This window comes from Trichosurus vulpecula, chromosome 1, assembly GCF_011100635.1.
Source record: "Trichosurus vulpecula isolate mTriVul1 chromosome 1, mTriVul1.pri, whole genome shotgun sequence".
Lineage (NCBI taxonomy): Eukaryota > Metazoa > Chordata > Mammalia > Diprotodontia > Phalangeridae > Trichosurus > Trichosurus vulpecula.
The window spans coordinates 541,703,282-541,729,923 of NC_050573.1; the positions used below are offsets into that span (position 1 = coordinate 541,703,282).

Consider the following 26,642-nt stretch of genomic DNA (forward strand, 5'->3'; position numbering starts at 1 on the left):
CCATAGTTGTAAAAGGTACTTGAAGTAGTTATCTTTTTTTTAATGGTGTAAACCTTTTATATTAAGAGAGGGTGTGACATGTTGGACTAAATCTAATTCCTTTCATAACGCTTTCTAGTTTTCTTGACAGCCCTTGTCACTAAGGGAGTCCTTTAAATAGTAATTTATGTTCTTGGGTTCACTGAACAAGGGGCTCCTGTTTTTTGCTTATCTAATAATCTGTTCTACTGATCTACTTTTCAGTTTTTGTAGTCTGAAATCTAAGTGATCTTTGTGCAAATTTCTTATGCTTTTTTACTCAAGCAAAAAATAACTACCCCTCCCCACCCCTCCTTAGCATACAATGAAGTAGGCATTCAATAAACACTTCATAGACTAAGAAAAATTTAGGAAAAAAATTTAGCTAAAGCATTTTAAATAAAACGTTTTATTAGCTTTACGTTATTAGACCAGGTCTGCATTTCTTTTGCCATTTTTCATAAATAAAAAGATGAATAGTGTTAATAAATTCTGATCTTTCACCAAGGGCTATTATTCTGCCAGTTGTGTTGAGAAAGTTTTTTGTTTTCTTCCATAATAGGTTCTTCATTTTTCTAATTCATCAAGGAATGGGGTATTGGCCAGATTTCCACTTGCTACCATTGACTTCTTGCCAGAAACAAATTTCTTTGCTGCCTGAAAATGTTGACAGGAATAATAAGACATACATCACTACTTAAAACAATTTGTTTTTTAAAGAGTGGAAATATAATTTTATTAGTGTAGAGAGCTTCAATACAAATTAGCACTTTCTCTGCAACTTAATCTTAGAGAGGTACCTGCTGCTTTAAGGATTTAGAACTTGAAGACTTATAGTCAATAATTTTCTGTTACCAGTTCTTCAGATTAGAGTAAAAAATCATGGCTAGTGGTGTTTCGCTTTAATTTGTTCCCTCACCCCAAACATTTTTAAAAACCAAATAACTGACATTTTGAACTCAATTTGAAGAAATCATGCCACCTAGCATAGCAATATATAATAGCTAATATTTATGCAGTGCCTACTAGTGCCAGGCAGTGTGCTTTACAAATATTATTTCACTTTTATCCTCACAACCACCCTAGCAGGTAGATGCTACTATTATTCCCATTTTACCATTATGGAAAACTGAAGCAAAGAGAAGTAAGGTGATTTGCTCAGGGTGTCACACACAGGGTAGGGAAGCACAGTGAAGAAGTGTCTGAGGCTAGATTTGAACTTGGGTCTTCTTGAATCTAGGCCCAGTACTCAATCCTCTGTGCCACCTAGCTGTGTGTGTGTGTGTGTGTGTGTGTGTGTGTGTGTGTAAAAACAAATATAGTCTTTCATTAATATATACTTCATTTAAAAACTATTCCACTTAAAAATTAATGAATCGAGACACCTTTTATCTTTTATTTGACTAAGTACCATTAAACTAGACAAACATTTAAATGACACGAGAAAAGTTCTAGAAGCAAGATAATTTAGTATTTCAGGTTAAGTATACATCTATAGGCCTACTCTTGTACTGCAAAGAAATTCCCAAAGCAAAGCTGGTTTTTGAGAAAGAAAGGTGGTGACAGCACCTGTGAGAAATAGTTCTTGACAAATAGTTCAGGTCATGTGGAAGGGAATAGATAAAAGTAGCTTTTTCTTGTACATTTTTAATTAAATATACAAATGTAAAGCTAATCCCTAACTCTGAGCCATGCACAAAAGTATCTGTGACCATGCTAATGTGCTGAGGATTTTACAGTCATTTGGGTCTGGATTTCACACAGACACACACACTTGCATGTGCAAATGATTATAGTTTGAATAGACTGGATTATCAGATCAACAGATATCCAAACTCTTATATAAGCAACTATTTGAGAAGAAAGCTATTGATCCAGTGTGAACCAGACCAGCTGAAAATATACCAAGAATCTAAAATATCTGCAACCCAAAGGAACGCTTAAAAACAGTTGTACTTTTTATATAGGTGAAAAAGCTACATCATACTTGTGTATAAAATCATGAAAGTTTTAAGTATAGAAATAATTACACTCCAGAATTACAAAGTGATGTATTTTACTTACTGTTACAATATCAGCAGAAGTCACAGAGTCAATTGTTTGAAGAACAGATGATGGTGTGACATATGAACCAGATGCCAGGGCCTGGGACCCAATTTCATCCAGAAATCCCTCTGAAGACTCAATTAGCATCAAGTACCCAGCTTTTAGTTTGTTTCTGGGCAAGAAAATGTTCATTATGAAGGATTTAAGTAACAAATTTTCAACATATAAACATTAAGGGTTTCTTCTAAATAACTAAAAGGCAGTTGCAAAGTACTCCTGTAGTTGTATGCACAATGCCCTCAAAATCTTAAAGGACAATAGTTTTCTAATCTATTTTCTTAATTTACCTAGTATTTATTACTTTTCATTTTCAAAACTACTGTACACAAAATCTAGTAGTAAGAGCTGTTAAGTTTAATTGAATTCCACAGAAAGTATTCTGTGATTCCTGCCTGGACCCACTTAAAACTCTGGAACTACAGATAAAACCTTACTTTTTCTTGTGGGCTCCCCTTCAATGGAAGTTTTCAAGCAAAAACTGGATAAACTGCTTGTCAAGTAGGTTGTAAAGAGGATTCTATTTCAGAAGAGGATTCTATTTCAGGTATGGGTGAGATTTTGTGATTCCTTCTTTTAACAGAAGGCCCTCAATGTGGTTTTTGGCTTTTTTTTTTTTACTAAATCAAAAAGCCTCCCTCTACAATTGCTGTTTACAATTCACAGTGCACTAATGACCATAATAATAACAAAATATCTAAAATCTATTCCTAATTCCTCAAACTGCTATTAACAAAACTAATGAAACAAGATGTTAGGTCTCTCAAAGCAGTATCCCTAAGTTTCTAGTAAATTAGGAATGTTCATACAGCATCTCAATTAAGTTCCAATAGGTCATTTTCAAACAGTCAGTATGTTAACCTAGAAATATGAGAATGATATTGGGAATGGAGGGGAAGGTCTGAGCTCAGCAATTGTTGACTATATAGTAAATGGCTGATCTGGAGGGTCTTGCAGCCAAGAGGATGTGTCTAAAAAGAAGGGTATATATAAGGATCATTTTGAATCACAAACTAAAGATGTTAACTACAGTTCTTGCTTTGCTACTCTAGACCTCCACATAAATCAGTTTTTACATGTGCAAATTTGCTCATAGATGTGATGTGGGAAACTGAGGGAGGCAGGAAAGGGGGAGCACACAGTTCAAGGGCATGTGGGGGACTGGGACAGAGAAGCAAGAGCAGGAGGAGGAACACAACACATGGGGGCTGGACATAGACAAAGACAAGAGAGGACGGGCAAAGCTTCGGGGCTAGGGACAAATGTCGTATCTAAGGATGGAGGACACACGAGGGCAGGTGGGTGGAGCTAGACAAAAGTCTCTTCTCTCCCAACTGGAGGTCTCAAGAAAAGCTCCCGGTTCAGTGGTGGTGAGGGTTCTTCTGCTTTCGATTGGAGGTTGGTTTTTCCAGGGGGGAGGCAGGGGGCATCGGGGTAGGGGAAGGTCATTGAACGCAAGGTAGGGGCAAAAATGGAGGGAGAGTACACAGTACAGCAAAGTTAAAGTTAACATAGGTGGTTTTTGGGGAATGCCAATTTTATGTAAAGTCAAATTTACATAAAGGGAGAACTGTCTGTACTCTCAAAAGTAGATTTTTTCCTGTGAAATTAAAGGTTTTCTTTCTAATTTAATGGAGGTATTGCTAGTTGAAGCCAATCTGACATGCTGAGAGAAATGTCAGATTAAAAGGTGTGCAGCTGGATTCTAAACAAACTCTGAACCCCTTTAAAGAACAACAAAACATTTTACATGCAGAAAAAATAAGGAAGATTTAAAAGGGTGTGCCAGAAATTTAAAACTCTGCACTGGAGCCTATTATGGCTCAATGCTAACTTGAACCAAGACAGCAATCTCACACTCACTCACTCTCTCACACTCTCTCTCTGTACTTACTTAGCTGCTGTGACATCTGCTTCAGGAAGGTTACCATGAGCAACTGCTTTTACCTGGTTGTAAGCAGACCTGATAACCTAGGCAGAAAAGTAAGTTTAATCAGTAACTTTCAGTGCCGCTTACCAGATGACAATACAACTTTGGCCAAATTTGGTTGCAGAGAGCTGTTTAGAGGACAATACTATTCACTTATAAGCACTAGCTCCAAATCTTCCAAAAAACAACCAAACCAAACCAAACTTGCCACTAGACCATTCTATAGTCTTCCTATCATAATACACTGACCTCCTCCCTTCATGGAAGAGTCTTAGAAAACGTTAAGGACACACAGTGGAGGAAAGCGTAAGGTGCTAGCATAGAACGAAAAGTGCTGATTGAAAAGCCAAATAGAGGTAAGAGAAGACTGGGTAGAGAAGATGAACTTTTCATTATTTGGGTAAAGAAATGAAGAGGCTGTAAAATTCGAGCTGAAAAGACAGAATACTTTTTTGAGGGGTTGAGGTCCTTTTCCGTAGGCTCGAGGTTTTTAGACTCCTATAGACTTTATCTACCTTTTGTCCGTTAAACATTTTAGTTGTTTAGTTGTAGAAAACTAGAAGGGCCAAGGTGAAGCTCAGGGCATGGAGTTGGGGCTTTAGGCTTCCTTCAGGGCTTAAGGGAGGAGGTAAAAGCACAATACTTCCCTCGGACACTTCTTCATCTAAATCACTCATGGGTTCTTCTCCTGCCTATTTCCTCACTATCCACCTTCTTTTCAAACTGAATGCAACTGGTTATCCTGTCCCTACCACTCTAGGGCAGCTAGGTGGTGCTGTGGATAGAGCACTGAGCCTGGAGAAGACCTGACTTTAAATCTGGCCTTAGATACTACTAGCTGTGTGACCCTGGGCAAGTCACTTAACTTGTAGATGCATCAATTTCCTTAACTGTAAAATGGTAATTATAGCATCCTCCCAGGGTTGTTAGGATCAAATGAGAATATTCATAAGGTACTTAGCACAGTATCTGACACATACAGGCACAGTTAATAAATGCTTGTTTCCCTCTCCTTCCCCCACTCTAATAAAACTACTTTCTAAAGGTTACCTGTGATTTCCTCACAGCCAAATTCAGCAGCTGTACTTATCCTCTTGATCTCTTTACATGGCCCCCACCTCTTGTTGGGATGCTTTCTCTCCCCTTGGTTTCAGGGATACCACAATGCTCCTGGTTTTCCTTCTGTATTTAACTGTTCCTTTTTATGTCTCCTTCAGTGGCTCTTCATCAACTTCCTAGCTTTTCAATGTGGGTGTTCCCCACGGGGGAATTTTCACTTTTTCTCTTGTTAGTTATCATTCCCAAGTTTTAACTACCCCCTCCATATAGAGGACTCCCAGTTGGATATCTATAGCTGCCTTTCTTAAACACATCTGTTCAAGTCTCTCCCTTGTTTGAAAATCTTTAGTGACTCACTATTCCTTTTTCAAACTATTGCAAACTATTTAATAATCTGTTCTCAATTCTCAGGACACATACACACAGAGAATGGACTACTAAATGGTTCAGAGCAAGGGACACATAGTCTTACTGAACTATCTTAATTGGATCACATCTTTAGTATTAAGTCCTAAATACCAGATTTTGAGGTAAGCCATTGATAAACTAAAGTACATATATAGGTAAAGAGATGAGGACAGTGAAGGGTTTTGAAACTATGACAAGAACAAAGGCTGAAGCAACTAGAAACTTTTAATTTATAGGGAAAAAACCCAGAAGGGATACAGTAAGTTGCTTTCAAGGGTGTCATGTGGAAGACACATTAGACACACATTACCATGGCTTTATATGGCATAAAAAAAGAAGTGGTGGGAAGTTATACCAAAGTGGATTTTAGCTCAGTATAAAGAACTTTCTAGTAATCAAGGCTTTCAAAAAATGAAATGGACCACCTTGTGACACTGTGAGCTCCATCATTAGAAATGTTCGAATAGAGGATGTATAAAAGCTATTCAGTACTGACATTGTAAAGAATGAATACCAACTTCTCAGACCTTTAATTTTGTATAAATATAAAAAAAATTCAGCTTTTACCGATTTTATTTTTATAGGGTAACTAGGCTGGTAGATCAGGGGAATTTTATAAAATATAATCTATTTTTATTTCAGCAAGGCATTTGACATTCACATATATCCATGGGCAAGATGGAGCAATATGGTTTGAAAGATAATAGTCAGCAGATTTATCATTAACATGTTATCTTTTTCGACAGGGCGGAGCCAAGATGCCGGCTGGAAAGCAGGGACTAGCTTGAGGTCCCCGCCAAGTCCCTCCAAAAACCTATAAAAAATGGCTCTGAACCAATTCTAGAACTGCAGAACCCACAAAATAGCAGAGGGAAGCAGGGCTCCAGCCCAGGACAGCCTGGATGGTCTCTGGGTAAGGTCTATCCCGCATGGAGCTGGGAGTGGAGCAGAGCCCAGCGTGGGTGGCGGACCAACCAGACCAGGAGCCGGGTGGAGCAGACCCTAGCGCCCTGAATCAGTGAGCTGAGGCAGTTACAAGACTTCTCAACCCACAAACACTAAAGACAACAGAGAAGGTTAGTGGGAAAAGCTGCAGGAGTGGGAGTGGAAGGAGTTCGCAGTTCGGCTACTGCCCGGGGGGGCAGTGAAGGTGGGGCAGCTACAGAACTAGAGCTGCAGTTGCTTCTGGCCCCAGGCCCACCTGGTGGGAGGAATTAAGTGGTGGATCAGAGCAGGAGTGAAGAGCCTGCTGAAGATCTAAGTCCAGTCTGGGTTGGGGGTTCTTGGGGAAGGAAGAGTGCTGGTGTGGCAGAGCTGGTGCATCCCCCCAGGATTGGAACATAGTTCTCTTAACTCTAAAAGCAGTCATACCCCGCTGAAAAACTCAAGGGTCAAGTTAGTTGGCTGGGAATATGGCCAGGCAGCGAAAATGCACCCAAATTCAGTCTCAGACTCTGGAATCTTTCTTTGGTGACAAAGAAGACCAAAACATACAGCCAGAAGAAGTCAACAAAGTCAAAGAGCCTACACCAAAAGCCACCAAGAAAAACATGAACTGGTCTCAGGCCATGGAAGAACTCAAAAAGGATTTGGAAAAGCAAGTTAGAGAAGTAGAGGAAAAATTGGGAAGAGAAATGAGAAGGATGCGACAAAACCATGAAAAACAAGTCAATGACTTGCTAAAGGACACCCAAAAAAATACTGAAATATATACTGAAGAAAACAACACCTTAAAAAATAGACTAACTCAAATGGTGAAAGAGCTCCAAAAAAGCCAATGAGGAGAATGCCTTTAGAGGCAGAATTAGCCAAATGGAAAAGAAGGTCCAAAAGACCACTGAAGAAAATACTACATTAAAAATGAGACTGGAGCAAGTGGAAGCTAGTGACTTGATGAGAAATCAAGATATTATAAAACAGAACCAAAGGAATGAAAAAATGGAAGACAATGTGAACTATCTCATTGGAAAAACCACTGACCTGGAAAATAGATCCAGGAGAAATAATTTAAAAATTATTGGACTACCTGAAAGCCATGATCAAAAAAAGAGCCTAGATATCATCTTTCAAGAAATTATCAAGGAGAACTGCCCTGATATCCTAGAGCCAGAGGGCAAAATAGAAATTGAAAGAATCCACCGATCACCTCCTCAAACAGATCCCAAAAAGAAATCTCCTAGGAATATTGTCGCCAAATTCCAGAGCTCCCAGATCAAGGAGAAAATACTGCAAGCAGCCAGAAAGAAACAATTTGAGTATTGTGGAAACACAATCAGAATAACCCAAGATCTAGCAGCTTCTACATCAAGAGATTGAAGGGCTTGGAATATGATATTCCGGAGGTCAATGGAGCTAGGATTAAAACCAAGAATCACCTACCCAGCAAAACTGAGTATCATGCTCCAAGGCAAAATATGGACTTTCAAGCTTTCTCAGTGAAAAGACCAGAGCTGAATTGAAAATTTGACTTTCAAAGAATCAAGAAAAAGAAATTGCAAGGGGCTTAACTAAAGTTGAACTGTTTTATTTACATTCCTACATGGAAAGATGATGTGTATGATTCGTGGGACCTCAGTATTAGGGTAGCTGAGGGGAATATGCATATATTATATATGCATATGTTTATGTATATATGTGTGTATGTGAGCGTGTATGTATGCATGTGTGTGTATATACAGAGAGAGAGAGAGAGAGAGAGAGAGAGAGAGAGAGAGAGAGAGAGCGCACAGGGTGAGTTGCAGATGAAGGGAAGATATCTAAAAGAAATAAAATCAAATTAAGGGATGAGAGAAGAATATATTGAGAGAAGGAGAAAGGGAGAGATAGAATGGGGTAAATTATCTCGCATAAAAGTGGCAAGAAAAAGCAGTTCTGTAGGAAGAGAAGAGAAGGCAGGTGAGGAGGAATGAGTGACTCTTGCTCTCATCAGATTTGACCTGAGGAGGGAATACCATACATACTCAATTGGGTATCTTACCCCACAGGAAAAAAGGAAGATAAAAAAAAAGGGGGGATGATAGAAGGGAGGGCAGATGGGGGGGGGGGAGGTAATCAAAAACAAACACTTTTGAAAAGGGACAGGGTCAAGGGAGAAAATTCAATAAAGGGGGATAGGTTAGGAAGGAGCAAAATCTTTCACAACATGAGTATTGTGGAAGGGTTATGCATAATGATACGCATGTGACCTATGTTGAATTGCTTGACTTCTTAGGGAGGGTGGGTGGGAAGGGAAGAGGGGAGAGAATTTGGAACTCAAAGTTTTAAAAACAGATGTTCAAAAACAAAAAAAAAGTTTTTGCATGCAACTAGAAAATAAGATACACAGGCAATGGGGCGTAGAAATTTATCTTGCCCTACAAGAAAGAAGAGAAAAGGGGATGGGAGGGGAGTGGGGTGACAGAAGGGAGGGCTGACTGGGGAACAGGGCAACCAGAATATATACGCCATCTTGGAGTGGGGGGGGGAGGGTAGAAATGGGGAGAAAATTTGTAATTCAAACTCTTGTGAAAATCAATGCTGAAAACTAAATATATTAAATAAAAAAGAGAAAAAAAAAATTGTGGCACCTTCCCCACCCCCCCAAAAAACCAAAAAAAACCCCATGTTATCTTTTTCTCTACTTTCTAAATTGATCTATAAGTATCCACCTGGAAGGAGGTCTCATGATGTACCATAGGGTGTTATACCTTTTGAATTTTTACCAATTACTTATATGGATGACAAAAATGGCCAAGGGAAATATTCACACTCCCCTTTTCTTGCCTTTCAAAAAAGCTTATGTTTAGGCAGTTAGGTGGGGAAGTGGATTGAATGCTGCTGGAAGAGCTACGTTAAAATCTCACCTCAGAATCACTACGTGTGTGATACTGGGAAAGTCTTTCAACTTCTCAACTGTTTTCTCCTCAAAATTATAATAGCACCTACCCTACAGGGTGAGCATCAAATGAATGCACGTAAATTGCTTTGCAAACTTCGAAGTGCTATATATATATATGCTAGCTGGTATTATTATTATAAATATTTATAAATATGCAAACTTGAAACGTGATTAATTGCAGTATTCAAACATTTTATATTTTAATAAAAAAATTATTTGGGGAGGGGTGGTAGACTTACATCCTCAGCAACTGCAGCTTGAGATACAGTATAAATTCCAAAGAGTCCAGAATCAGAGTAATTTGCATTAAAGGCTGAAACCTGAAAAACAATTCAGCTTTACTAAACATAGTAATAAAAGTCAAACAGGATATGGGGAAGAGATATTCTTCCTAAGGTTGGCCAAAGACTAGTGTCTTCCTTTCTAAGCAAAATACTTCATAATCCCACATAGTGAGATACTACACTTTCCCCTTCTTTTTCAAAAGGTATTTTTAACCTCACACTGTAGTCCGAACCTCACATTATAGTCCCAACACTGTGTCTGTGTTCCCTTCTAAACTTGCATCTTGATTTTTTTGAAAAGTGACTCATTCATTAACCATTTTTTCCTCCCCTATTTTAGTATTACTATCCCTCTCTTTTCTTCTTCCCTAACAAAAAATAAAAGTCCTTGTCTGTAACAAATATAATTATGAAAGACACACATTGGCTGGCTCATTCTGCACTAACTTTCTGAAAAGAGGTGGGAAGCATAATTCAACATTAGTCTTTTGTAGTCATGATCGGTCACTGCACTAATCTCACATTGTTGTAGTCTTCACTGTTCTGATTCTACTCACTTCATTCTCCAACAGTTCATATAAAGCTTCCCGTTTCTCCAGATTTTTTCCTTTCTCATTATTTCTTATAACACAATGATATTCCATTAATTCACATACCATAATTTGTTCTGCCATGCCCCAGCTGATAGGCAACCAGTTTTTTTTTTTCCAGTTTTTTGCTACAACAAAAAGTGATGCTACAAATATTTTTCCTTTAAGAACAGTCTGTGCATATCCTTGGACCATTTATCCATTGGGAAATCTGTTCTTGTTTACATACATACACATATGTATACACTACACACACACACACACACTCAATATATTGAGTGGTCTTCACTATTCAGGGTGGGTTCCAAAAGCTCTAATACAGTAAAACTTCATCAAGACTTTTGTGACTACCCTGTGTATCTTAGACATCTGATCTTTATTAGAGAAATCTGTTGCAAATTTTCCCCCCCAAATTCAATTTCCCCCCTCTAGTTCTAACTACAATGATTTTATTTGGGCAAAATCTTTTAAATTTAATGTTGAAAATTACTCACTTTTTCTCTTGTGATCCTTTCTACCCCTCATTTGGTCAAAAACTCTCTCCATCCACAGCTGTGAAAGCTATTTCCTTTACTGTTTTTCCTTGGTGAGATGTCCTGATTTCTCTTTTAGGTTCTTGGTGGTTTACTTTTGTTATAACTTTTTGATGGAAATCTTTCTAACATATATTATACTTCGCAGTTTTATTATTACTTCAGTACTTATAAGGATATTTGTACTTTTTACAATGACTTACCAATTGCAATTCTTCTACTCTTTCTGGTAGATATTTTCAAATTGTTGTAGCCCCACCCCAAATCATCATCCTTTAGCCAACCTAGTTACCTCAGTGAACTTAACTAGGCTGGGCCTCATGCAACAGACTCATAATCTGTACTCATTCATACTCAAAGCCATTCTAGTATGGTAAGAACACTCAGAGCTTATGTTCTTCCTAGTAATAGGTTATAAGCACTAAGACACTGGAGGACTTTATTGGGTTTTTTGTATAAAATGCTTTACTCTTTTCTTGATGACTGTCATCACTGTGAACACAAATGAATATGATACGCACACTATGCAGGAATATATTAGATATGTTTCTGAGATTTTAGGGGCCTATGGGAAGTGGTTCCAGAATGTTGTTCTTTTAATGATAATAAAAAAACCCCTAATTTACTTTTTATCTCTCTGTTGATGGCTGGCATTTTCTCAGATGTACTATTTTTATGCAAAACCATCTAGATCATGGCCTGAGGGTGGCTTGAAGCCCCCAAGAAATTAGAATGCACAAAATTTGTGAAAGTTTTTGTGAAAGTGCTCTAAATAGTTGAAGTGGTTGGAAATCTGACACTCAGATAAATAGGGTCTTACTGCATTATTCCAAGCATGTAGTGGCTAAAGCTTCCATAAGTGAAACGTCTTTATCACAAATCCTTAAGCACTTCTTCATAAAAACTTTTATATAAACACACACATACACATACAACCAGTTCAATGCAGCATTTGTCTCAACATCTACATAACCAATTGGTCAAATACTGAGCCAGAACTATCAAACTGATGTTTAGTAAGAAACATTAATTTTGACCTAAGAAAAGGCTATTATTAACACTAACTAGAGTCAATAGGCATAGTAAAGATGAAGGAAATAGTAGGAAGACTATGGTGCAAAAAGAAAGAAAACCCTCAATGAAATAAATAAAAAAGGATAGCTTTACTTCCTGGTTCTACAGGACTGAGAAATAGAGGGAGAAAAGTAAAACACTTGTAATTAAGTGCCATCAGAGTATTAACTAACTAAAGATTTGCTAAGTTAACAAGAAAAATAATGGTTTTTTTATTGTTACTTATAGTTTATATTGAACTTTTAATTATATTAACTATGTTGCCATTCTCATTTCACCCCAGAACCAGGGAGCTAGGGTAGCATGCACTAGATGAAAGTGGTGAGAGTTAGAAGTGCAAACGAAGAAAGACAGAAAGAAACCTACATTAGACAAAGGACTAGCTGGAATCCACAGGAGTCCTAAACCTTTAAGTTAAAACATTCAGTTTGAATTTCTGATAGTTCTAAGTATTCTTTTTCTCTTTTGCATTAGAGTATCTGAAATAGATTTTACATTGGTGAAATGGGGGGAGGAAAAGGGTATGTCAAATTAAGTATGATTATTCCTTCAGTTTTTAAAAAGATTCCCTAAGATGTCTTAAATCTTAATTTTTTAAGCCTTTTCTCACAATATTCTAATACTGAATCCTTGAAAATAAAAGTAACAAATGTTTATACTAACATCAAATGGCTGGTTTGTCTTCTTGGCTGCAGCCTGATGAAGATGGCTGCTCGAATTGCTGCCCCTCTTAACATGAGGCCCTGCACCAAGGACATGCTGAAGGACACTAAATGCATTTGCCTCTGCACTTCCTGAGGCAGCCCCCTCGGCTACAATGGCAGCATGGACAAGACTATCACCATTTTGCACACGAATTTCACCTGGGGTGGGAGGGAAAACAAAAGGTTAATTAGGTTTTGTTTTAAATTTCTCATTAAATCAAAGTTGTGCCCTTAAATCAACTTGACCTCCACAAAAGTAATGGTATACACAAAAAAGAAGTGATAACTAAGATAATTAATTGGTCCTTTTCTCCTTTACCTACATACTCCTGCAGTATTGTTCAATTATATCTCAACTTGGATCACTGAAGAGACAACATAGGGGCAAATTCTTCCCTTCCAAACTAGCTAAGCCACTCACTACTCCCAAGTATTGACTTGAAGATATTATAGGCCTTATTCTAAAGACTAAGCTGGTTAAAAAAAAAAGTAATAAGTGGAAATCACCAGAGACTCCCTCTTTTTCATCTCCTATCACTTAGGTGCCTTATGCCACTCTCTCCTCTTTTACCCTGTATCACACGAAGTGGCCTTGGCATGGCTAACCGCTTTATTTGTTCAAGTGATCCCATTCTATCTCCTTCAAGAGACTGCCCCCTCTGTTACTTTTTCACTTATTTTCAGTCTCTTTCTGCCTACTGGTTTGTTTTCTACTGCCTACAAAAATGCCTGTCTCCTCTATTCTGGGAAAATAACAAAACAAACAAAAAACAACCCACTTGTTCCTTCCATCCCTGATAACTGTCATATGTTTTTCTGTAGCTACACTCCCTGAAAAGGCCATCTCTGATAAGTACCTCTACTTCTTCTCCTCTCACTCTCTTCCTAAGCCCTTGCAGTGTGGCTCCTGACCTTACTGCTGCATCAAAACTGTTCTTTGCAAAGTCACTAGTGATCTCTTAGTGCCAAATCCAATGGCCTTTTCTCAATCCTCATTCTTCTTGACCTGTATGTAGTCTTTGACACTGCCAGTCATTCCTTTTGGATACTTTTTCCTCTAGGTTTTTGGGACACCAATCTCTTGTGGTTCTTATCCTACCTATCTGACTGTTACTTCTCGGTCTCCTTTGTTGAATCATCCTCCAGATCACAGTCTTTAACATCTGTCCTGGGACCTCTTTTATGCTCTCTTATACTATTTGGTGATCTCATCAGCTCTCATTTAACTTACCATTTCTATGCACCTTTCCTGCCTGAAACTCTGATGACTTCCAATCTTGCTTCTCCAAATGTCTTTCAGACACCTCAAACTGGATGTCCAATAGACATCTTAATGTCTGTATATCCAAAGCAGGATTTCTTATTGATTTCCCCTAAACTTTTATTCCTCTTTGGGGGGAAATACTATCTTCTTAGTCCCTCAGGCTTGCAACCTAGGAGTTATCCTGGATTCCTCACCCTGTTCCGCCCTACTCTCCACCCCAATCCAAGCTCTTGCCAAGGCCTGTCAATTTCACTTTTGCAACATCTCTCAAATACACCCCCTTCTCTCCTCTGACTGCCAGCACTCTAGTACAGGCTCTCATCACCTCACATCTGGACTACTGAAAATAGCTTACTGGTGGGTCTACTTGTTTCAAGTATCTCTGTACTCTAATCCATCCTCCATTCAACCACTCAAGTGATTTTTTTAAATTGTAGATCTGATCATGTCACCTCTACACACCTCTCCATCACCCTCAGTAAGCGCCTGTGGCTCCCTATTGCCTCCAGGAGAAAATGACAAATATTCTGTTTGGCATTCAAAGCCCTTCATAACCTAGCCCTCTCCTATCTTCCACCTTATTCCCTTTACATGTACACTTTGTTCCAGAGACACTGACCTCCTGGTTGTTCTACCAACAAGACAACTTATTTTTCAGTTTTGGTCATTTTCTCTGGCTGTCCTGAATAACTGGAATGCTCTCCCTCTTCCACTCTGACTACTGACCCTCCTAACTTCCTTTAAATTCCAAACTAAAATCTCACTTTCCCCAACCTCTCCTCATTACAGTGGCTTTTCTCTTTTTTATCATGTCCTATTTATCCTGTATATAGCTTGCTTTGTATATACTTTTTTGCATGTTGTCTTCCTCATTACACTGTAAACTCATTGAAGGCAGATACTGTCTTTTGCCTCTTTCTGTCTCCCCAGCACTTAGCACAGGGCCTGGTGCATAGTAGGAACTTAATAAATGTTTACTGATGGAATCATTTTGTCCAACCTGTTCATTTTACAAAGAAACTGAGATCCTGATAGTTGAACCAACTTATCCAAAATCATATAGCTGGTGGTAGTAAAGGAAGTCATTCCCTTCATATTCCCGTGAAAATAGTAACAGCTAACACAAGAGCTCAGAGAGACAACTTACCCCATATTTAAAAAGCTAGTAAATATTAGAGATAAGACACAAAGTTCTACTGACTCTAAGTTCAGCACATTTTCCATTATATTACACTGCCTGCGCATGAAAAGAGACCAATTTTATGTCCTCTGATAAAACTACCCCTAACCAAAAATACCTACCTCCGCGGTAGACAGCCTTTGAACCAGACATGCCAAGCCCACCCCTCATGTTGAGAAACTGCTCAGCAACTTGCTTCAGGACAACATGGCTTATACCTGCAGTAACAGATACAAGCCAAAACTAGAGCTTATAAAATGAAAATTCAAACAGACTATTTATAAAGTTAAATATCAGATTCTGACTTAAAAACTGACATTAGAAATTAGACGAAAGGTAGCCACAGTATTTGAAGTCATGGACTAAAGGTCTCCCATTTACCTGTAGCCATTATTCAAATCAGCTCCCACACTGTATTTAGACTATGGTTTGTGTTAACTGAGAGACAATCAGAGATGGCTAAATCAAAACTTACCAAGTCCAACCAGAGCCATTCTTGCACTTGTAAAATTGTTCTGTATATAGTAATGAAGCTGAAGAAGTGAAAACACTTTAAGTTATTTTGACATTAATAGAAACAAAAACAGTGATAGTTCTGCTTTAACACTTGTTTTGAATATGCAAATTTTGAGTATGCTTATGCTTGATTTTGTCTGTGAGAAAAATGGTTCCAACATAGAAACTGCCCCCAGGGGAACCAGGCCCCAGAGAAATACACAAAACACGCCTTCAGAAATCTACCCGCTGCCACACCTCAGATCATGTGTGTTACCCTACAAGAGGCAAAGATAAGGAATGAGAATTTATACAGTGCCCTCTACATTCCAGGACAGTACTGTGCTAAGTAAGCGCTTCTCTGCAAAATTGTGTTTTGCTATTCTTTCACATTTGTGAACTTTTATATGTGCACACCCACCACATCTAACATCTCAAATGTGTCCAAGTGCTGTATTTATAGTATGTCTTTTGGTGAAGCAGGAGGAAGTGGACTGGTCTGTATCTGCAAATTCAACCCCCATCTTTTACCATGCATAGGAACACATATGTTGAGTTACAGCAGAACTGACTTTTGGAGTTAGAAGGAACCTTTTAGATCACCTAGTCCAAACCTCTCATTTTACAAACCCACTAGGTACATTTTAAGTTGCACTGAAATTTAATCACATTATGTTTGAAAGAATTGGGTAGGGGCAGCTAGGTGGCGTAGTGAGTAGAGCACCGGCCCTGGAGTCAGGAGGACCTGAGTTCAAATCCGGCCTCAGACATTTGACACACTTACTAGCTGTGTGACCTTGGGCAAGTCACTTAACCCCAATTGCCCTGCCCTCCCCACCGGGAAAAAAAAAAAAGAACTGGGTCACTTGGAAATATTACCATTATACAGGGATATTGTTGCAATGGTATTTAACTTGCACAACAGATTCAGATTGTCTCTGTATAGGTGATACTGAAATAAACTTATACTAGTTGTGTTCCAGGGATCAAGTGTGAGTGACCCAAAAGGCAACAGAATCTTCATCCTTCTTGACTTATCCAACATCTGACACCGTGACTACTTTCTCTACCACCCAGGGGGTTTCAATGCTCTACTTTCTCTTGTTTTTCCTGTCTCCTTTACAGGACCTTCATCCACGTCATGCCCACTAACTCTGGGTGTAACCCAAGGTCCTGCCTTGGACCTTCTTCACTCTTCTCTATTCTCTCACTGGCTCCCATAGGTTCAATTATTATCTTTATACACAGGACTCTCACAACTACTTATGCAGCTCTAGTTTACTTCCTTAGTTACAATTCAGTATCATGAATTGCCACTAGACATTCTGAACTGGATGTCTCACTGTCACCTCAAACTCAACATGTCTCAAACAAAACTCATTATCTTTCCCTACCCCACAGACCCACAATTTTCCAAAATACTGCTGAGGTCGTCACCATCCTTTTAGTCATGCAAATCTGCAGCCTCAGAATCATACTCAATTCCTCACTTTCACTTACCCAATATATCTAATCAGTTGCAAAGTCCTGTTATTTCTATTTTCATAGCATCTCTGGTATAGGTCTTCTTTCCACTCAGACAGCCTCAGAACACCTATGTCCTTCAGAATTCTCAGTTCAAGCAACACCATCTGCCTTTCACGGTCCTCCTAGCTGCTAAAATCTTGCCTTCTAAAATCTTGTATTTACTTTGTATGTATCTATGTACATGTTGTTTACTCCCCTGTAAGCTCCTTGAGGAAGGGATAGTTTTCACTTTTATTTTTGACCTTTTTAAAGCACAGCACCTGACACAAGTAAGTTCTTAATAAATGCTTGATGAATGATATTGATGGAGTCCTAATAGAGATGCCCCCAGCCCCAATATTCCAACTTCATTGTAGGCAGCAGGCCCACTCTACCTAGTCCTCCCACCAATGCCTTACTGCTCACTAGAACAACAGGTGTGTCCCTGAACTCTTAATTCCCACAGAAACAGCAGGCATGTCCATATGATGGAATCCCAGCCACTGCCCCCAGACCCTGTCCCACTGAAACCAGTGTGCAATCACAATCACATCATCTAGCTAGTCCAAGACAGGACCACAATATCTAACTATATATCCTGACAGGACAAGATCACAACAGCTAGCCAACTGGAGGGCAGCATGACCAGAATGCTTGACCACCAAATCAATAGCACCTGCACAGTTCCTCTGAGGCTAGGACCCCTCCTCCATTACCTAAGCCCTTAACAAACTCCTCCTGCCTTTTAAATATTAATCATATTCCTATATTCTATGTAAATTCTGATTGTATAAGCAGCATCTTTACCCAAAAATCCATACTGCTTTCTCTGAAGTTGCTGGTTCCTCTTGGAATTTAGCCTGCTTCATGAGAGGCGTCAATCTCAATGAATGCCTATACTTGGATTAGAGGTGGTCTGAATGAATTCGTTTTTTCCCTGCCTTTTTTTTTTGGCAGGGCAATTGGGGTTAAGTGACTTGCCCAAGGTCACACAGCTAGTACATGCGTCAAGTCTGAGGTCGGATTTGAACTTAGGTCCTCCTGACTCCAGGGCCAGTGCTCTACTGACTGCGCCACCTAGCTGCCCCTGAATGAATTCTTTGAGATGGTTCCACCACAACACATCATGAAGCCACAACAGTTTTTGGCCCTAGGTGGGCAGAAACTAAACCTCAACAATATGGGGATTCCTGACCTTTATGAACCAATGTAAGCAAAAGAGAAGGGGGAAAATGTGGCCTGTTTTCTTGTAGTGGTTGATTAAAAGTAAAATGAGGATGAATCTTTAATTTCTAGTTAAATAAACTTCAAAGCCATTATCTTCATTTTAATACCTGCTTTTGCAGGTCTGGAAAGCTACCTCAGCAGCGGACAAGGTCTGGTAGGTCTAAGAAGGCTAGAAAATCTTTGAGTACAACATGGCAACAGATATCACTTCCACCTTCTCCCCACTGATAATCTGGACGCTGCCCTCAGCTTTTGGTTTGTTATGTTGCTAAGAACTCAGCTTACATGCCACTTCCCAGATCACTTCATACTATGCTGCCTCTATTTGGACACCTTTACCTCCTTCCCACCAATAACCTGGACTCCCTAAATCATGCGTTATCCAAATGTGAAATGAGCTGGTGTAGGAGACAGTAGCTATCTCTCTTTTTTCAAGACTCAGACTCCCTTTCTTTTCCAGGCTAGAAGTACAGTGGCTACTCATAAGACATGATGCCAATAATTATTAGGGCAGAAGCTTTGACATGGGTCAGTTCACCCACCTATCCAGAGGCAATCCCCGTCTCTCAATCTCCCCCTCCCCCCATATTGGTGCTGGACTTGGTGCAGACACCTGATCATCTTTAGCTCTACTGCAGTTCAGATCACCTAAGTAAAAGCAATCTATGAGACTCAGCCTCTTTGGCAGCAAGGACCACAGGCATGTACCAATCACTAGACCTGGCACTGGGGGTTTCTCAATATCAGTTTTCAAGCTATGAATGATCAGTTGTTAGAGATATTTTAAAGGAGATTTTTGTTAACAAGGTATTGGTTGGACTAGATGGCCTATGGAGGTTCCTCCCAACTTTAAAATTCTGTAAAATCCCCACCCACCTCCTGCCAAATGACAAGCCTAGGATGAAGCATCAGACAGGAGAAGGCAGTGTTGTGATATCAAGACTCCTCTAATCAGGAATAGGGTAATGACTTCTAAAGCATACCAATTTCCTAGTAAAGTGACATTAGGGCACATAATTTAAGAACAAAAGTCCGTAGGGTTTTCTAAGTAGGCTTTTGTTAAAAGTAAAATTAAAAAAAAAAATAGAAAAATTTTCTAAAAACAGAAGTAGCAGATAAATATCATACTTAATATTAAAGCAACAGTATTAATTACACAGTGTTATATTAGTACCTCTTCTGGAGTAATTTTCCCAATCTTATAATCAGGACAATATAAGGAATTAGAAAGAGCATTCCGATAAGCTGCAGCATGCAGATTTTCAATCACACCTATAAAGAAGAGAGGAAAAAAAAATTCACATACAGATCACAGATTCACATACATAAATACAGATTAAAGTCATGATACTAAAGAAATAAGGAAAAGGACAAAGTATCTGGCCCTCTGACTGTTCTACTGTGTTTAAATATTTTTGGACTTGCCTATCAGCAAATATAAAATTTTGCTTGCTGGCAAAAGAAATGAAGGCTATCAGCAACAGTTTTTTTTTTAAATGTTTCACACTCATTAGTTTACAGTACTCCTAGAGAGTATATGTACTCTCAAGAGTACATAATTACACTGGCATATTGGCAATATACTTACTACCTCTATACCTTCCAGGACTACAACGCTAGAAAGACCACTAGTCCCTAGGCATCAAGATATCTGATTTTGACTTTTTAACTGTGTGACCTTGCCTAAGCCATTTAAACCTATTAGACTAGTTTCTTCATCTACAATATGAAGAATTGGATTAGATGATCTCTAAAGCCCCTTTTAGGTCTAAAATTCTATCGTCTAACATTCTTAGCACTAACCAATAGCATATTTTTGTTTTTCTTCATACAGCTCAAAAGTAATCCAAGTCTAAGTCCTTTACAATAACTAGCAGTACAAAAAACTCCCCAAATTACAAACTTCACTAGTGAAATTTTAACTAAGAGTAATCCTAAATCTGCAGTATTTATAATGTTTTTCCAAAGTTTTTTAAACATACATTATTCCACCTAATAATTTGGACAATCACTTAAGCACTGATGCAAGGATTTGACTCCTAATGCTACTTATTTCAGGACATTGGTATTTAAGATGAGAAAAACTAGCCTGAGACACTTCAATCAATGAAGAGGCTATTTTATACCTCATACATTTTTGTTTGTCTCATACATCTAGTATCTTTACTCACTGTCATTCCTAAGTTTTAATTATTTCATCACAAAATATTGCAATCACTAATTCACTGCAAAAGAACACTGCCAACTTTGATGAATTTATTGTGAAATATTTGCATTTCCTCATGAAGCTGTTACTGTTTCTGGAGCAGGGAATGATGATATATTTTTTCTGTAGACCCATGGGGAGACAAGACATGCCTGATATAGTACAATAATGATAGCAAAAATTAACCCAAAGTAATAGCTGACAGTCTCTGAAGGAATGCGAGTGAGTAACTGGGAGTGGGCCTAACATAAACAAGTTATGGCTCCTACGAAATCTAATTCACCAAACAATCTTCCGATATCAATCTGGTTTTTAAGGAAATATTCCTACTGGCAAAAATGCCCACTAATGACTAGCACACATGTTAATTCCCACTATCTCCAGAAAATATCCTCTAATAATGTTATTTTTGCACTGTAAATATTAAGTTGGCATTGTTTCTTAATCAGTTTCTTGTGAATTTGATTAGTGTAAATCAGTGGCCCAATCTGATCATGTCAGGTCAGATTGATAAAACTGGGCCCCTGACTGGGTACTGCTAAGGCCCATGTCCTGGCCCCATGGCCCTACCACTGTACAGGCACCTAAGAGGCCAGGCCCAAGTAGCCAGTCAGATCATGTTTAAGCGGTAACAGCACCATCATAAATGCAGTTTATCAAGAGGCTTTTTTTTTTTTACCAGTCTGGGGGTTTTGAAAAGCAACTGCTTTATCAATCTTTAACTGTGACTGAAGATCTGCTACTTCCCAGCGTCGAAATTCCGGTGCTGTGGTGACATTGAGCAGAAATTCCATTAGAATATCACTGTGAAAGACATAGAATCAAATTTGGAGACAATAATCCTTAAATAAAAACAATGCTAATACGCTTTCCTTGCAAAAAAAGGGCTAGAATTAGACACAGACAAAATAAACTGATACTTACACATCATCCCGGAGGCATTGTGCGGTATAAGCTATGTTTTCCCTTGTACTGGTGACACTAAACAAGAAATACATTAAGGTCACTGATGTGAATTAGTAAAATAAGTTATTTCCCCTATAATATGGCCACCTTGTAGAACCAACATTATTTATGAATTTTATTTTGACATACCTTAATTTACCACCAATAGCTTCAGTCCCTCGGGTTATCTTAAAAGAAGAAGCTCCTTTGGTAGTCTTTACAAAAAAAAAAAAGAAAAAAGAAAGTCTTTCTTGTCAGTAATTCTGAAATACCAAATTTACCAAAAGCAACACTAGAGTGGCAACAAATATCCAAATCAAAATACGGTTAAGGCTATTAGCAAGATCAAAAACTAAAATGAACCCTTATGAAAGTTAGAAATACACTTGTCCGATAAGGAAAGAATGATTTAATAAATGGTGCTGATCTCTTTATGTATCTGCCTGAAAAAGCTGAGCTGGTACTCTCTCTGAAAAGTCATCAAGTGGCTGTAATTTGATTCAAATCAATGACTTCAAAGATGAAAGGCTCTAAAGTATATCTTCTTTAGTTTTAATCAAGCAAAAATTATCTAAACTATTAGGACTCTATAGAACAGGAGCATACAAAAGCTTTTCTTAATGTATTGAGGGGAGCTGCTAAAGAAGCTGCTGGGCTTGAGGAAAGAAATCAAACAGTGTCCAAGGCATATGTCAGATTCCTCTTCTTCAAACAGACCAAATCTTAAAGGAAGGATTACTTTTAGCTCATCTGGTCAAGGAAGCCAAGAGAAGGGAAAAAAAAAAACAACCCAGTAGATCAACAACAGTTAAATTGTTAACAATATTACCTGAGTGGACAGATTCCAACAAAGATAATATTCAAACTATGTTGAAGAATCTTACCTTGAAGATACAAGCTACCTTACTAATACATACTATATATACATTACTAATTTATACAAATATACCACTTTAGTGATAAAAATCTTACTGTCCTATAAATTGCAATGCTTCATGTACTTTTCTTTTATCATTCATTCAGGCTCACATATGGTATTTCAAGAAGCATTTTCATGCATTTCTCTGGTTTTTGTCACATTCAGGCATCAGACAATGTATCTAGTATTGTTTTCATCAAGGACAGATTTTATCCTAATGCTTAATAAAAGATCAAAGTTCGTATACTATACAGAAGATTAATTGGGAATTTTTTTTAAGGTCAGTCCCTTTCAGGATTAGATTTTTTGATAATGTGTCAATATGCCTAAATGGTTTGCTTCAGCTTAAAATCTGCAGGTTTAATTTTTTTGTTTTAAGCATAAAAATTCAACTATACTTAAAAAAAACCTTGAATTGAAATAAAGCCATAAATTATCCTGTCTTGTAGGTGAAATTTAATAAAATTGTAATCTTCGTGTAAACTCTTAATATATCTTACCACTCTTAATATAAAAAATATATTGTACTTTTAATAGCTGCCTATTCACCACTATTTAAAATTTAAAGTTTATTTTTATTCACGTATATTTACATTAGTATACTATAAAAATAAAATAAATTATGCCAAGAAAACAGAACTAGATATGCATTTGTTTGCAAATATTTGTGATTTAAGAAATATGACTGAAAAAAAGTCAAATGTATTAAGGAAGGATCTTTACCAAATTGGATGCAAGACGGAGTAAATGGGAGACTCCGAAATTGGTAGAATCTTCATATCTACTACCAGCTTTAATGAACAAACCAATTCTTGAAGCTGGAGCATAGTTTTCCACAGAGGCAATCACTAAGCCATTTGGTAACTTTGTTAGCTATAGTCAAAACAAAGCAGAGATGTTAATTAATGTCTTCTTGTAACTAAATAATGAAAGAATTTTTTTTTAATCAACATCTGAGAGATTTGGTTAGACTCACTTCAAGTTCTTCAGGATGGAGTTGTACAGGAGCTTTCGCTGCAGACGCTTTAATTCTTGGGGCAACTTTGAGGGAATAAAATCGTTTCTAAACACAAAAGATCAAAAATATTCCTCACATTAATAGTGCTTTCTATAAAATCCAAGGCCTTGGTTGTATCCAAGAGTATTATGTTTTATAAAGACATTAAACTGAAATTACAAATGGCTACATGAATAGAATACACGTGGGAACTTAGATGGGTGTTAGATGACAAAAATCAACCTGTGGCTTAGCTAAGTAAACTAACTCAATGCCAAATCATAAAGCTAGAAAATTCAGGGCATGACCTTAAGTTATCACCAAGTACGTCAAACTTACCACCACCACCACTATCACCCTTTTCTCTAGGACCCTGATGGAGATAGCCCAAGAATCTTGGAAATAACAGTGCCTCCAGCCCAGTACCCTCCACCACCATCCTGGGAAGTAGCTCCTTAGGAGATGAATTCTGGCAACTGCTCCTGTAGGTGCTACAGCCATAGCCATTGAAGACCCAGAAAAGGAAGTTCTTGCCACCAAAGTCTTTGGCATCATCAAACAGTTCAGTATCAGAAAATTATAGGATTTTATCAGTGGAAATGACATTAGAGGAGAGGGATTAACCATCTGTTTTGCACCCTAAGGACAATGACACCTTGCTGTTCCAGACTTGCAGCTGAAATGCACTGTTTTCCCCATTCAAACGTGAGTTGATTGAAAGCAGGGACTGTCTTACTTTTGTACTTGTATCCCTAGTGCGTAGTATAGCTAAATAAATGCCTCATTCCTTCATTCATTCACATTAGTCAACATGTATTCGAAGAACTAGAGATATAGTGTTTCATAATTCAAGAGGGAGCAACACAAATATAGTAGGAATAATAGTACTAGTTCTTTCTAGCGCTTTGAAGCTTAGAAAGTGTTTTACATATATTAATCTCATTTGATCCTCATGCAAACCCCAAAAGGAAGGCACTATTATTAACTGGAGTCAGACTGGCTCAGTCACTAATTTCCTCTTTGACTCTGGACAAGTCACTTCAACCTCTCCCTGTTTCCATTTCCTTATTTATAATATGAAGGAACAGAGGAAGATGATGTCTAAGATTTCTTTGGGTTCTAAAATATGACTATGTCCAGCTACCAAAAAAAGGTCATCACATGAAAGTGAAGTGGATTTAAGAAAAATGGGAAAAGGTTTTTTGTTTTCTTATAAACGGCACTCATCTGGAGAATACATTAGAGCACTCATGTAAAACTCAAAACAGAAAAGGATCCCTATGAGCAGTATATTGACTTAGAAAACCACAAATTAACATTACCCACACAGTACTGCATTTGTATTTTTGTTAAACATTTCCCAATAACATTTCTATTTGGATGGCCACAGTTTGATACATCTGCATTAGAGAATAAAAGGTGAGTAAAAGGATTATTACCTAATATTAAGTAAGGTCCACAAATGTAAGATAAATTCATGTAAAAATATTTTACATGGAAAGGGCCTTAAAGATTACCCTTTCCTGTCCTCTCATTTTATAGATGGCCAAATGAAGGCCCAGTCCCAAACCACAGTTAATGGCAGAACCTGAATAGGAAACCAGTTATTTTGACGCTCAGTCCAGTGCTCTTTCCACGGACACGTCCATTAAATAGCACCGTTTTGTAGTAGAAACAATTTGTACAGTTTTATTACTTTTACCACTAGCAACCCTCGACAACTTCTTCAGGGAAAGGGGATGATAGAAATTCCCTTTAGAGAACAAAGGGAAGTACAACATAAAGTCAAGGGTCCCAGGGTTCTTAGTGAAAATATCACTGAAATGAGTGTAGCAGAGGCAAAGGATGTCAAAAGTGGAATGATGGACGGGGAAAATACACAAGAGTGCCAGCATTCTAGACAGAGGGGACATTAATAGATTTGAAGGCGTGGGAAGATAATTTGCATGGAGCAAGAGAAATCTGCATTAAGAGAGAATAGAGCCTTTGAAGTAAAGATCATCAAGGAACTTTAATATTTTTAGTAAGAGCTTTTAAATGGCAACTAGGCAATCCTATCTTAGAAGGGGCCTTAAAGGTCATTTGGTCCAGTCTATCTGTTCTTTATATCTGCTGCTTATACAATTTCCTAAGGTAGCCAATTGTGTTTATCATTTACGGTGTGCACTAATAACCCCTAACTACATGGTCCTGTAAAGTCCCTTTGCGGGCTGAACATGTTAAGACTGGGCATTGCTATACATACCGAGCATACAAGACTTTCCAGGGGTTACGCTTTACTGTAGCCACCAGATAACCCCTGCGCCCCTTCCCCGACCCCCTCCAATTCATACCTATTCATAATTATAATTTAAATGTTTCACTGGTCTCCCCCCAGCCGCCCCGGGGAGGATGCCCGGTCCTTCTGCAGGGTTCAGCTGAAGGACAAACGGAGAACAGGGAAGTGGGTCCAGGGAACCTGGGCCAGGCGACCCCACCAGCCCCGCCCCTCCCCTCGAAGCCCATCACGCTCTCCGCCAAGCCCACTGCACTCACCGAGAGGGATCCAGCGCCCGTTAGCAGCTTCATGACCCCGACTCACTCGTGACCCCGTACTCACAGGGATCAGAGAAAGGAAGATGGTGGCGGAGGACCTCCGTTTCCCAGAATGCCTCGCGCTCCCTCCCAGAGGCCTCTCTTCGCGGAGCGCTCTCTACTGCTTCTCTCCCGGGGCGGGGGGCCGGAAGAGGCGCTTGGTCCCGCCCCGTGCATGAGGAGGCCTTTATTTCTTATACCGATCCCCTTGTTGCCTCTGCCTCTAAATCTTAAAGCTTCCGTTAAAAATACTTTAATATTAGCCCAAGTTCATTCAGCTAGGGTGACATTTTCCTTATCTCTTCATGACGGGATAAAGTGCTAATCGGTAGTAACGACCTCCCCCACCGCCATCTTGGGTTATTCCTGCCACCAATTAGCGCCTTAAGGCCTCTAGGCCCAGCCTCCCTTACGTCCCCGCCCACTTTTACTACCTGGGTAGGCGGAAGGCGGGCTGATCTTCAAGCAGAAGGCGGGGCCAGAGAGATGTTTGATTTAAGCATTTGGTTCCATTTGCCTCGCGCTAGGTAGCTGCTTGCTGTGCGCATGCTCCGTAGAAGCCGGGGAAAGGAAAAGGCAGAGACGTGGAGGGAGTTCGTTCCAGGCATGGGAGACTGTTGGTGCATAAGGGCACGTCTAGAAGTGGAAATGCTGTTTTCCAGAACTGCGAGGCATCCAGAGGGGAGTAAAATGTTGGAAAACTGGAAAGGTGGGACTAGGTCGGGTTATGAAGAGCTTTAAATGCCAGA

The 26,642-nt window shown here is 38.8% G+C and overlaps 1 protein-coding gene across 1 annotated transcript; it reads right to left on the minus strand.

Moving 5' to 3' along the window:
• Positions 1 to 408: 408 nt before the first annotated feature.
• Positions 409 to 26,426, minus strand: LOC118834032 (cytochrome b-c1 complex subunit 2, mitochondrial). Its single transcript, XM_036741472.1, has 14 exons — positions 25,855 to 26,426; positions 23,299 to 23,385; positions 23,046 to 23,195; positions 21,554 to 21,618; positions 21,383 to 21,439; positions 21,138 to 21,262; positions 19,427 to 19,524; positions 15,500 to 15,557; positions 15,147 to 15,242; positions 12,540 to 12,739; positions 9,635 to 9,715; positions 4,016 to 4,092; positions 2,083 to 2,236; positions 409 to 675 (listed from the first exon to the last, which is right to left on the minus strand). The coding sequence occupies exons 1-14, from the start codon at positions 25,885 to 25,887 to the stop codon at positions 586 to 588; spliced, it is 1,371 nt and encodes a 456-aa protein (XP_036597367.1). The 5' UTR covers positions 25,888 to 26,426; the 3' UTR covers positions 409 to 585.
• Between the last annotated feature and the right edge of the window lie 216 nt (positions 26,427 to 26,642).